This window comes from Lipomyces tetrasporus (genome assembly GCF_029532465.1).
Source record: "Lipomyces tetrasporus strain NRRL Y-64009 chromosome Unknown POJ06scaffold_1, whole genome shotgun sequence".
Taxonomy (NCBI): Eukaryota; Fungi; Ascomycota; class Lipomycetes; order Lipomycetales; family Lipomycetaceae; genus Lipomyces; species Lipomyces tetrasporus.
Window position 1 is genome coordinate 730,638 of NW_026611596.1, and position 11,779 is coordinate 742,416.

The window sequence follows — 11,779 nt, forward strand, 5'->3', positions numbered from 1 at the left end:
AGAAGATGGTGTCAAGGTAATCTATCTCTGTTTGCGACGAAGTAAACTCTATCTCTAGGTTTTTGTCCAATTTTTTTAACACCTCTGAAGACTTTCTTAGTTGATTATCAGTTTATCACTACAACAGAAGAAAATGGTGCCGCCAAAGTAGCGAACATATCCTTCTAAGAGATGATCAATTAAACCTTCCTCTAAGCACGCTAACTATAAGTTAGCATAAGCTGGGGCACACGATGTTCCTGATGTTTTATGTCAGCGAGGATGGACGACAGAACCGTTGAGTCGGTCTCCAGAAATTGGAGGCCTTCGTTTGAATCCATTGTAGTCAAGGACACTGATCAGCGGTTGCAGAAAATTCTATTTAGTGAAGTTGAAACTTCTAGTTCTACAAAAAAAACTTCAATTTAGTGAGGTTGAATCTCCGGAAATTGACGACGTGAAGTTATTTTCGCAATCGCTTGTAATGTACACCACGGCACTTCAGGACAAAATAAATTAGAACGAGTGTCAGCGTAATGTGCGGTCTGCACAACAAGGATATCAGGAGGAATCACGATAGCAGTTCAGAGTATCAGGAGAAATCAAAGTAGCAGTTCAAGGTATGCAAGTTAGGTGCAGTATATTGACTCAACTGAAGCCCGCCTCCTCATCTTTCAGCATGAGGGCTGCCTTCTTATAGCCAACAATTGGAAGGTTGGAGTCTGGGTGTTCTCTTCTTTCCTTCTTCCCGGAATCTCCCACATCACACATACAACGATGATTCGTTGTTCTTAGAATCCCTCCGTATCACTAACAAGGTATCTCCCACATCTCACAAGGATATCTCTCCACACTACAGACAAGGGTAAGGGCACCTCTTGGCACACATACAACCGCCTCACCCACTCAATGTCAATCTCTCGCAAATCCGGGGTGGTTATTGCAGCCGTCTCGCCCACACGATGCCAATCTCACACAAGTCCGGGGAGGTTGCTACAGTCAGACCAAGGACTCAATAGAAGTTCTCAATAATACAACTCATCTGTTGTCAAGATTGAGTAAGATGTTGACACTGCCACTCGATTATAATATTACTAATATTCCAACAAAACGGTCGATTAAGCGTAAGCTCCAAACGTGAACTCCACCAAGACAAAAACGAGCTTCTCACATCGAAGCTTCGGCTCGAAACTCTAACTTTTTTCCTGGGGAGTGCGGCTGCTGCCCTAACCCTGATTATCAGTAGCACTAACAACATGAAATTACGTCAGACCCGTCACGGCGAGTCAGTCTGTTGGCATTTTATGTTCGTTGTATTCAGTGTTTTTAGTTCAGCGGCTGGCATAGCTGGCGACATTTGGCCGACCAAAATCGCCAACTTTAAATGGATAGTTTAGTAAAAATAAGGCCCCTTTAAGCTTCAAGGAACTCACTAAATTCCGCCGTCGGCCCAGCCGCGGTCCGGGGACACCATACACTAAGGGGAGTGCAAGCTAGCCAAGGCTGGGCAAATATATATCGCATAGTAATTTGGCCCTCGTGTGCGCCGAGGCGCACGTAGACTGGTGCCGCATGGGTGTATACGCAAGCAGTAGTGACTTGCAATCGTACAGTCTAATACAATCACTATAGGACTGGTTGTAAAGGTAGCAACAACGACGTTAGTTGCTTGTAAAATAATATACTCGTGACCAAATGCACATAATAGCTGATGCTAAAACCCTGGAAAAAAGGCTTCCAGTCAACAGATATTACTATACGATTATTACGATTACGCGTTTGTTTTTGCGATTAACGTTCGTAGTAGTATCCGCACCTGCTGGTGCATAATATTCGATTGATATGATTCCGGATTTAAAAATAGAGTATTGTGTAACACGTGACTGACTCTCCAAAGTACTCATCCCGAGCAACCGCATCAGCCGGTCGTCGTGATGTCACTTATATGGACCTGACGTTTGGTTTAAAAAGCGGAAGATTAAGAATATCTGAAACAAATAGCAAATTTAGCTACGTTCTGGTTCGTGATGTCAGCTTAGGCGCACGACGTGGGTCGACCTTGGCTGTCTCGGGCTCTCCACGTCATGTCATAGAGGATGGCTACTAGTCCCCCGATCCTTGGGCAGCCAACATTGAACACTGGTCTGCGATTTGCACTCACGTCATACATTGTCTTTGAGTTATTATGGCCCTCGCGGCATTAATGGCGGAGCCGTTTTCTAATTAAAAAAATATTCGCAAGGCGCAGACGCAGTTGGCAACGCCAACGTCATCTTTGGTGTTATTGGCCAGTTCTCTTAACATCGCTGTCTTGAAAATTTCAATCAGCTACGCTTACGAGCCAAGTAAAGCTTCTTTTTACGCTATAAAAGCTTCAGTTTCCCCTTCACATCCAGTCGTACATTCATCAACCAATTCCCGTTGACAATCCAGATACACTGTTTCTAGTTATATCCTCCCGCAAATCTCGCCCATTATGTTGAAGTCTCTGTTTTGCCTAAGCCTCTTCGCCACCGCCGCATATTCGCAGGCCGTTCAAATCGGGTTACCGACCAAAGGCGACCAGCTAGCGGCCGGGTCCAACCAGACCATCCAGATTCAGCGTCCTGTAGGTGTTGATCGTCACCTCAAACAATTGCCGAGCTAATTCTTACAGGATACATTGACCGGCTCCGACGAAATAGCCGTTGTAATCGGCATCCAGCAGTGTCCGAACGGGACGTGCACTTCCCCCGATGCCAGCATGGGCACTGTTCTTTACCAAGGGGGCTTTGACCCGGAGTTCCACGGGCCACAGGCCCCGTATCAAAACTTCACTGTCAAAATTCCTGACGGTCTGTCCGGGCCGGCTTTGATTGGCGTAGCACACTTGTCACTGGTCGGGGTAAGCCTCAATCAATCATCTTTGGCGTGTAACCGACGAAATACTGACTCGGTCTTGGTTTCGGTCAGGCAAGCACTTATCCATTAATTGAGTTCCTCAATCAGACGGTTGCTATCGTATGATTCATGTCGACGCACTCTCTTCAACCACCGCTTAATGCATGAGAGACGATCCGCTATGAGGGTGCATCATATGTCGTTACCTTAAATGAGCACGATTCGCGCTGCTTTAAACGCACCACGCCACTGACGAAAATGAATAAACTGCGATGGGTGCCCTTTGAATTTCTTTCTCCTTTTCGCATGTTTCTGACGCCTTCCGAGGCATAATGTTATATAGTTTAAGTAAATGTTAGCTTGTTAGCAACCCATTTTCATGCAATACTGTTGCATTCCTCCTGACGTATACTCGCCCCATTATCTGATCGCAGAGTGGAATGAATCCTAAAGTGATATTTGCTGTAAGAACTGAGCACATATATTTCGGTCCTCTCATGGCCCCGGCCCAGACCAATAGGTCCAACACAGTCGTTGTGAGCACAAATCCTTATATGTGACCCTGACGATTTAAGCGACACGATTCTCATCACTGGTGTGAGTAATCGTATACTAAAGACTTTTGCCGCTGAATCATAGCAGGTTGGCACTGGTATCTTTAACGGAAAGGTTTTTGGTACTTGCCGTCGGATTGCAATTTGACTATGTTTGGGGATAAATCTTTTGCAAACGACTTAATTGTACAACGAAGAATTGTAAGCAATAGAGTAGCCGTGTTGTTACGATCTGCTGAGATTAAGCTTCTGTTGTCTGATTTGCATGTGCAATTGCACACACTCAATAGGTGTTGGCTGATGCCGGCTGCTGTAGAGTGTGGAGTGATGTCGCCGTGATATCGAAATTTTGGTCTCGGACCAGAGGCTTGTTCTTTTCCCCGGCAAAGCCGGGTAACGGAATTTAGTGATGTCGCTATTTTTCTTACTGCTTGCCGGCCGGTTTCTATGGGTCTCTGTACATTACTTTAGTTAGGCCGAACTAAAAGTTTCGTAACTGGCGCTGAAAGCCGGGTAAATCCGGGTAACAGAAGCCTAGAGCCCCGGCCTGGGCAAGGATATTATATACAATGTTAGGAGGATCAGGTAGGGCAAGACCTTTAAAGTAAGAAGTAAAAGAGGAAGTGTGCTTCGGGCGCCTGACGTCGATGCATGAGCAGCCGAGTTATTCCTTGAGAGTGATCCGGCAGTACAGCTATCTTGTTAGTGAGCCTTCCTAAGCCCTCCCCCTGCAAATATCTACTTAATGGACACTAAGTATAATTTGAATATGGAGTTTTTAGACTCCGCCTCCACGATCCTGTCCTCCATCCCAGCCATCATCAAACAACACTTCAAAACTCTTGGCTGACAACGCGTCATATGTTTATGAACCCTTACCCTGACCCTGACCCGACACTGCAACGGTTGGAAAGCGCGGCACAACGCGGGGGGGACTCGCCCCGCTCCAACTCCGCGTGCTCCTAGGAGAGGGTAATACTGGCCTCTTCTCCTCTCCCTCTTCTCCCTCTTTCTTTTCATTCTTTAGTGATTCCTTTTGTAAAATATCTATTTATTAGAAATACAGCGTTACGCCCTCCACATTAGTCATCTATTGGCTCGATCTTCACTTGCGGAAATGCAGTCGTCTGTACAAAATGAGGTCTAGTTAAATTTAGAGCTGCTCCCATAGCCTTTGTTTATGCAAAAGGGACTATGTCTACATTCCCAGCCCTGCGTATTAGGCTGCCTGAGATTTCATAATGTCGATAATAAGCGGGACATCTTCGATCACTGTCACGCCCGTAGGAGTCCACCCCAACCGTTCCCTCGTCTTCACGCTCGAGGCCACGTTGTCGGCCATGGCGCCAAACTGAAACCAGCCGAAATGATCCCCTACTTTCTCCGGCGGGATGCTGACAACGGGAATATTCAACTGCTTCCCAACCTCGGTCGCGATGTCCTTCATCGGCACACCCTCCTCGGCCACCGCATGGAAGATGGACCCGGGCTTGGCCTTCTCCACCGCCAGCCGGTACAGCTTAGCCGCGTCGTCGCGGTGGCCGGCGCACCAGCGGTTCTGGCCCTCGCCGACGTACGCCGAGACACCCTTCTGCAGTGCGACGGTGACGAACGGGCCCATGAAGCCCGAAAATCCAGGGCCATGGGTCGTGGGCGGCAGGCGTACGACACTGGCGCGCACGCCCTGCTTGGCGAAGTCGAGACACACCGGCTCCGAGGCCCCGCGGGCCGCGGACATCGGGTTGGTCATGTCGACCCCATTGTCCTCGTTGCCCAGCTTGCCGCGCGCCAGCCCCATGGTGCCCGAGGTGATGACCAGGGCGCGGTCGCCGCCGGCGGCAGCCAGGACGGAGCCCATCGCAGTGATGGCGGTCCGGTCCGTGGCGCAGGAGCCCGCGAAGTCGTCGAAGTTGTGGACGAAGGCTAGGTGGATGACGGCGTCACATTCAGAGGCGCCCTTCTTGAGGACTTCCAGGTCCTCGATGGTGCCATGCAGGGCCTCGGCGCCTTGGCTCTTCAGCTGCTCGACTCCCTTGTCGCTGCGAGTTAGGCCGAGGACTTTGTGTCCTGCGGAAAGCAGTTCTTTGACGACGGCTGAACCGATGAAACCTGTCGAGCCTGTGACGAAGACGCGCATAGTGGAAGCTGAAAATGGTCAAGGAACAAATACGAGAGAGAAATGGGTTTCCGTTCGGTGTCAGGATCTTGGTTGAGTTGGAATGAGAAGTTGTAGTCTTGCTCCCTCAGCAGTAGACCTGCTAGCGATTTATATATTCTGTCGCTTGCACGCAGTCTGCAGTAGTCACGGACTTTACGGGAAACTCCATGTGCGGCCATATGATCGACTCTCGACAATTGGTCAGATGGGAAACCTGTCCGGATCAACATGTCTGCTCAGTTGGAATATAACTCGGCAGGCGGACTTCAAACATCATCAATGGAGCCAATGTCGACCAATCATCGGAGTCTAAATCCGAGTAGAGGTAAGTGTGGCTCGACTGAAATCGATTGGTGAGGGTTAGGGTCCAGATCGGACTTGGCCGGCGATATCGAGCGCGAACGAACGGAGATTAGGGATCCAGGCACCCCAAATTGCAGACCTCTTTACGTTGACAGCGAATTGGGCCCTGACCGGTCAAGCTTCCTACGCCGGCAAGACCTGTCGGTCCGTCCGTCTTCTTCCATGCAAATCAATCATGGATTCGAGTGCCCCACCTGTCGAAAAGAAGCGCGATCGTAAGCGCAAATCGCGATTTGGCTGTCGAAACTGCAAATTGAGGAAATTGAAGGTAAGTTAAACTATTCTCCCCCCCTCACGGATCAGCTGTCGGACTAAATGAAGAAACCTTTACTTTATAGTGTGACGAGACGAGGCCACATTGCGTGAGATGTCGTACTTATGGAGTCCTATGCAACTTCGAGTTTAATGTACCCGATCTCCAGCCGCTTTCTGAGGAACGAGCGAAGCAAGAAATAGTAAGGCGATCTGGGTTTTCATCGCCGCGGTCAACTATCAGCAACGCCATATGGGCTGATGATGGATCAACATTTTTCATGCTAGATGTGCAAGACCAAGAGCTTTTCAACCGGTTTCGATACCGGACAGTATACTCTCTCGGTGGCTCTGCAATGGTAGATATCTATGAAAATCATATGTTCGAGGTCTCTTTTACCGTGAGTCTATGCCCAGCGATGCTGTCTGCTTTGAAAATACACTCAAGACAACTTTTGAACTTTACTGACACATGTTCTATAGTGTCCATTCCTGATGCACGGTACACTGGCGGTGGCAGCTGTCCATGATCGCTATCTTGGCGTAACGCCAACCCATCGTCGCTCTTTACGGGAAGCTTATCACTGGTCTCAATGCACAATTTTGTTCAAGAAGTGGTTGAGCCAACCTATTAAGGAAGAACACAAGGATCCTCTCTGGGCCACAGCTGGCACTCTTGCTATCTTGACCTTCTCCTCCATCAATGTTTGTTTTCCAGAAGAAGCATGGCCTCTTGGGGCACCCGACTCCTCCGATCTAGAGTGGCTACGACTAGGGACTGGCAAGATGGCACTGTGGCATCTGGTGGATCCTTTGCGGCCAGAAAGTGTGTTCCGTATCATGTCTGAGACCTTCGAATATATGCGTCGACCCTTGCCTGCGAAAGGCACCGATGGCGTATCGGTCGAATTAGTGCAACTTTGCGGGCTAGACGAGTCATCAACGCGAGAGAACAACCCTTACTTCACGGTTGTACATGGCCTCTCTCGGCTTTTGGAGGTACCGAAGGGCGAGGCTTCGCAAGGCAGAGTCATGATGGTCTCGAGCCACATGCATAACGAGTTTGGAACCTGCTTGGAGAAGAAAGACCCGGTAGCGCTTCTGTTATTAGGCTTGTGGTACACCAGAGCCCGTGAAAGTAAATGGTGGATTGACCTTCGCACTAGATATGAACTTCCGGCGATTTGTACCTACTTGCAGCGATATCATAGAGACAACAGCGCCATCCAGGCACTTATACCTTGGGACAAAATAATGGTCCCCATGTAACATATGTTGCTCTAAACGACAGCAGAACACAAGCCTCGAGACTCAGCTGTATGCATTCATATAGGGCAGCTTCTAGCTTAGGGCAATATAAACGTCGAAAAAGTTTAGCATCAGATGCAGGTGCGCGATCACTACACTCGATGACTGGTCAAGGCGACTATACCGAGAAGGAAGGATTTCGGACACTGAAGAAGGCGAGATGTTATGATTATAGGTGTCGTTGAGCCATTGTTGGCGATCATGGTTGCTTGCATTAGGTCGCAACTGGCGTTGAGCGCGTGAAGCAGCTGTAAGGATTCGGTGGTCGTGCGAATCCGCCACTATCAAGCGTGGGAGGCTGGAAGCTAAAGATAAGATATTTTAGAATATATTATCCGACTGGCAACGGAGCTGCTTTATACCCGTCTCCTCCAGTCCTTGCCAGCGGCCAACCGGTACAACAAACTATCCATGATGACAAATACAAACGGGAAAAAAGAACAACAAACTGTCCGCGATGACCAATATTGGAAAGAAAGCGAAGAGGGGAAGCAAAGTTGTGGGCTTACGGTGCATAAGCGTGCCGTGCGGCTTAGACGAGGTTCCGCGGCGGTGGTGCAGCCACACTCCCAAACGTCCAGGACGTTCAGAGACGTCTGCGACGTCGTGGTCCTGACAGCAGCCTTGTGGCTGCTAGGGATAGCTTTCCGGCCGGGCACTGCAGACTCCACGCCTTGATATAACGAATTTGGTATGGCACTGATATGGGAAATTAACGAATGTGGATGTATCGCGAATTAACGATATTTGTGTGAGATTTTAATTCAGACAACGTGTAAGTTTCGTTATAACAAGGTTCGTTATAACGAGGGTTCACTGTATGTAGAGTCAATAGTCAATACCATAGTCCAGGACCCTGAACTGCCAGTTATATGTTCAGCGTAAAGTCACAGACGGTCCATTCTGAGCGAGAATCTATATACTTATGCTTCATAATAACAACAATAATTATCATAAGCGCTTGTGGCTCCATTAGCGAAACAGCAATTGGAGTTTAAGCGAAATTGACCTTGAATGTCTGGGTATCACTGTAGCCGTCGGATAGACTGGCAGTCAACAGTAAACTCTTTCCTCCAACACTTCCGTCGGTTTGGAAAACTATAGGGGTCGCGAGACCATATCAAAACCTATATCATAGCCCGCTGCATCCAAGATAATAGTCTCGTTGCCTGACCACGGACCGAGAGGCGTCGGGGCATAGCGGACACGGAAGTAGCGAGAGTCGCTTACGAGGACGAAGATGAGCAAATATGCGTTGTGATACTCCGAGAAAAATATTGACCCCCCCCCCCCCCCCTCTGAAAGTAGTTGAAGGGTTCGTCTGAGTCACTGGCTGGCAGGACCGTGAGAATCGTGGCCGAAAAGTCGGCAAGACATCGAGAGGCTACGCGTGAGAGGGTTGGCCAGTGGTTTGGTGCAATTGAAGTGGAGTTTTCGGAAAAGAACTATGAACCCTGTAATGTATTCAACATGGACCAAACAGGTTACGGCCTCGGAACAAGTCGGTCAAACAAGGTTATCATCGATACTTTCCAGAAAAGCCAGTTAAAAGTTATTCCAGGGCGTCAGGAATGGATGACAGCCATTGAATGCATTCCAGCAGGTGACAAAGCTCTTTCACCTTTGATCATCTTGAAGGGCTTACACACTAATACCACTTGGGTAGTGCCTGATATTCCGCCAAACTGGAGATTCTCTGCTAGTAAAAGAGGCTGGATTTCTGATAGCCATGGAATGGCCTGGTGGACCCAGATATTTGAGCCAGAAACCCGTGAATAAGCCGGATCCAACCCCCCGTTTGCTGACTGCAGATGGTCATACCAGCCATATTACTGCCCCTTTCATCGCCTACTACATGGAAAACAATATCGACCTTATGATCCTTCCACCTCACTGCTCACATGTGCTGCAACCGCTGGATATCTCGGTGTTTGGCCCATTGAAGACAGCTCTTGGCCGGGAGACCGATGCCATTACCAGGGTAGGTATTGGCCGGACTAAGCACTATGAGTGGGTCCAGATGTACAAGCAGGTGACGAAACGGCCTCGTGGGCGGCGCCCGCGCCAGCGCAAACTTCAGGAAACTGAGAAAGCACTTGTAAGGGAATACACTGAGGAATTATCGGTATCCTGTAATTCTTCTCTAGAAGATTAGTAGTTGTAATATAATGTGTTGAAATTGGCAGAGTGGTGTGAGCCGGCCCAAAGACCCATACAATAGAAAACCCGGACTAGGGTTTTTTTGATGGCGTACAGGAAGTGAGTTAGGAGTACCGATGTCTACTTAGGCTAGTCCCAAAGAGGGATGGTTGGTTTACTCTCCATGAATCTCCTTAATAAATTGCAAAATTATCAATAGTCTCAAGGGTTTAGAGTCGGCCTAATTATTAGACCGTAGCCTGCTTAGCGCTAAGGCTAATAATTAGCTTGGATGCCAAGGAACCCATTTACCCAATCGTACCTTCCGCCCCTCTAAGTGTAAGCGCTCCCCTCAACCTGCTTGACCCCCTCCACGCCACACAACCAGTCCACACGGTCCTTGGTAAACTGCTCCACTCTGGGTCTCAACTTGGTCTCGTGCAGATGGAAATCGTCCACGGTGCCGATGCGCAGGATACTCTGCCCCGGGAAAGCCGAGCCGACGCGGTACATGAGCGTGCCGCACGTGGAACAGAAGTAGTTGGTCATGGTGTTGCCCGAGGCGATGGTGCGCGATTGGCTGAAGGTCTTCAGGTTGTCGCGGCCGCGCAGGTGCTTCAGGTGCGTGTCGGCGACGGTGAAGTTGGATGCGAACATGGACGCGGTGATTTTGCGGCAGTCCGTGCAGTTGCAGATGAAGATGTCGACCAGGCCCGGACCTTGGGTTGGCTGGGGGTTTGGAGGCGGCATTAGAGCAGAGGGAGGAGATAAGACTCAGGTGCCAGACTTACGAATGCCAGTTGCACGGCGCCACAGAAGCATGTGGCCGTCGCTTCATCTTCTTTGGACCAGCCGTCATCGGCGCAGCCGGCCAGAGGGATGTAGGGTGGTTTGGATTTGTCTGCGGCGGCCATGGTTGTGTGCTTCTGTATGGCCGTCAAGCGTGATGTAGTACTTGGGTTCATCATGGAGTGAAGACCTCTGGAGCTGGGGTTGGTGTTGCTGTTGGACGTACGCTTTATATCCGAGCCGGATGGGAGTTCCGTGACCTCCGGTGGCCCGTGCGCAGCCACCCAACCTCTACTCCGGAACTCCGACGCAAGCCCTGCCATCTAGGACCTGGTCCGGGTCGTATACATAAGACAGCTCGTTTAGTAAATAATTTAACAAGTTCATGCTCTTGCTTGTATCATTAATTGTACAGTTCTACGATGCTGCTCGCTGGAAGCGATCCGACTCATTGTGAGTAAACCTTGAACAAGGGACCTTTGCTGAAGATGTGATTTCGGCTTTGTGTTGTCGTACTTGGACCCTGGTTAGGGCAGCCCGGCGCGAGGCTCGCACCGCCAACTTGTGTGTGGGAGAAGTGTGACGTGCGAAGCCGCGGGTGCACAAACTCTACTGTACCCCAATGATACTCAGCTTGCAGTATTAGTCAGATGGTTGCAAGAGTCTCGGAGTCAACGCTTCCAACATTTAAAATGCTCCGGGAACTCCTTCCGGTATAGTATTACACCGGTAGAACAGCAAGTTGGTAATCAGACCGACCGGCGTCGGCAACCACCGAACCGTCAGAGGCCTCCGCCGGAAAAGGCTACAGTCAAACCCGCTATAACATACATGTGGTCCTTGCCGAATCTGGGTGCCTTTCCCGGTTTGGTCCCAGTTCTCCATTTCGTGCATTATAAACTTATATCTGTACGAGTGAAAAGATAGACTAACGGATTTATGCAGCCTCCAAGAACTTCATAATTTGCCACTATATCAGCCGCCATGCTAGTTGTTTCTTCCGATTCCTTGAGACTGGACACACGGTATATTAAATCGTCCCATTCTTAGTTGACGAAGTGATTTGTTTGCTTAATTGCGATGACGACCTGCTAAATAGCTACACTAGCTTTTGCTGTTAGGTGGCTTCTTAGAGGGACTATCGTGCTTAAAGAAGAGTCGCAGAAAGCCCCCTGAACCGCCGAGGCTAAGTAACTTTGCGGCTGGAAGTTTGTTTGAGCAGCTTTGACTCAGCCGCACGGGGAATGTGTGTAGCGCAAAGATCGTTACCCTGCCTACAGATTGCATATTGAGCGCCGTGCAGGACGCAGATATCGACACCCCCAATAAAGCGAGTTATCTCCTCTTAAAGATGAAT

At 49.3% G+C, this 11,779-nt stretch overlaps 4 protein-coding genes across 4 annotated transcripts; 2 read left to right on the forward strand and 2 right to left on the reverse strand.

Annotated features, from left to right (window-relative positions):
• Positions 1-2,241: 2,241 nt before the first annotated feature.
• On the forward strand, positions 2,242-2,985 carry POJ06DRAFT_298125 (uncharacterized protein; the record flags this gene model as incomplete). The annotated part of the gene is made up of 3 exons (XM_056190641.1): positions 2,242-2,587; positions 2,636-2,863; positions 2,932-2,985. Exons 1-3 carry the CDS (start codon positions 2,456-2,458, stop codon positions 2,983-2,985), a joined length of 414 nt encoding a protein of 137 aa, XP_056047100.1. The 5' UTR covers positions 2,242-2,455.
• Positions 2,986-4,632: 1,647 nt separating this feature from the next.
• Positions 4,633-5,550, reverse strand: POJ06DRAFT_190404 (uncharacterized protein; the record flags this gene model as incomplete). The annotated part of the gene is made up of 1 exon (XM_056184796.1): positions 4,633-5,550. The coding sequence occupies one exon, from the start codon at positions 5,548-5,550 to the stop codon at positions 4,633-4,635; it is 918 nt and encodes a 305-aa protein (XP_056047101.1).
• A 280-nt stretch (positions 5,551-5,830) lies between these two features.
• POJ06DRAFT_5659 (uncharacterized protein) lies at positions 5,831-7,680 on the forward strand. Its single transcript, XM_056191221.1, has 3 exons — positions 5,831-6,202; positions 6,273-6,587; positions 6,670-7,680. The coding sequence occupies exons 1-3, from the start codon at positions 6,110-6,112 to the stop codon at positions 7,453-7,455; spliced, it is 1,194 nt and encodes a 397-aa protein (XP_056047102.1). The 5' UTR covers positions 5,831-6,109; the 3' UTR covers positions 7,456-7,680.
• A 2,135-nt stretch (positions 7,681-9,815) lies between these two features.
• Positions 9,816-10,780, reverse strand: POJ06DRAFT_242533 (Mss4-like protein). The gene is made up of 2 exons (XM_056186237.1): positions 10,425-10,780; positions 9,816-10,362 (listed from the first exon to the last, which is right to left on the reverse strand). Exons 1-2 carry the CDS (start codon positions 10,743-10,745, stop codon positions 9,967-9,969), a joined length of 717 nt encoding a protein of 238 aa, XP_056047103.1. The 5' UTR covers positions 10,746-10,780; the 3' UTR covers positions 9,816-9,966.
• Between the last annotated feature and the right edge of the window lie 999 nt (positions 10,781-11,779).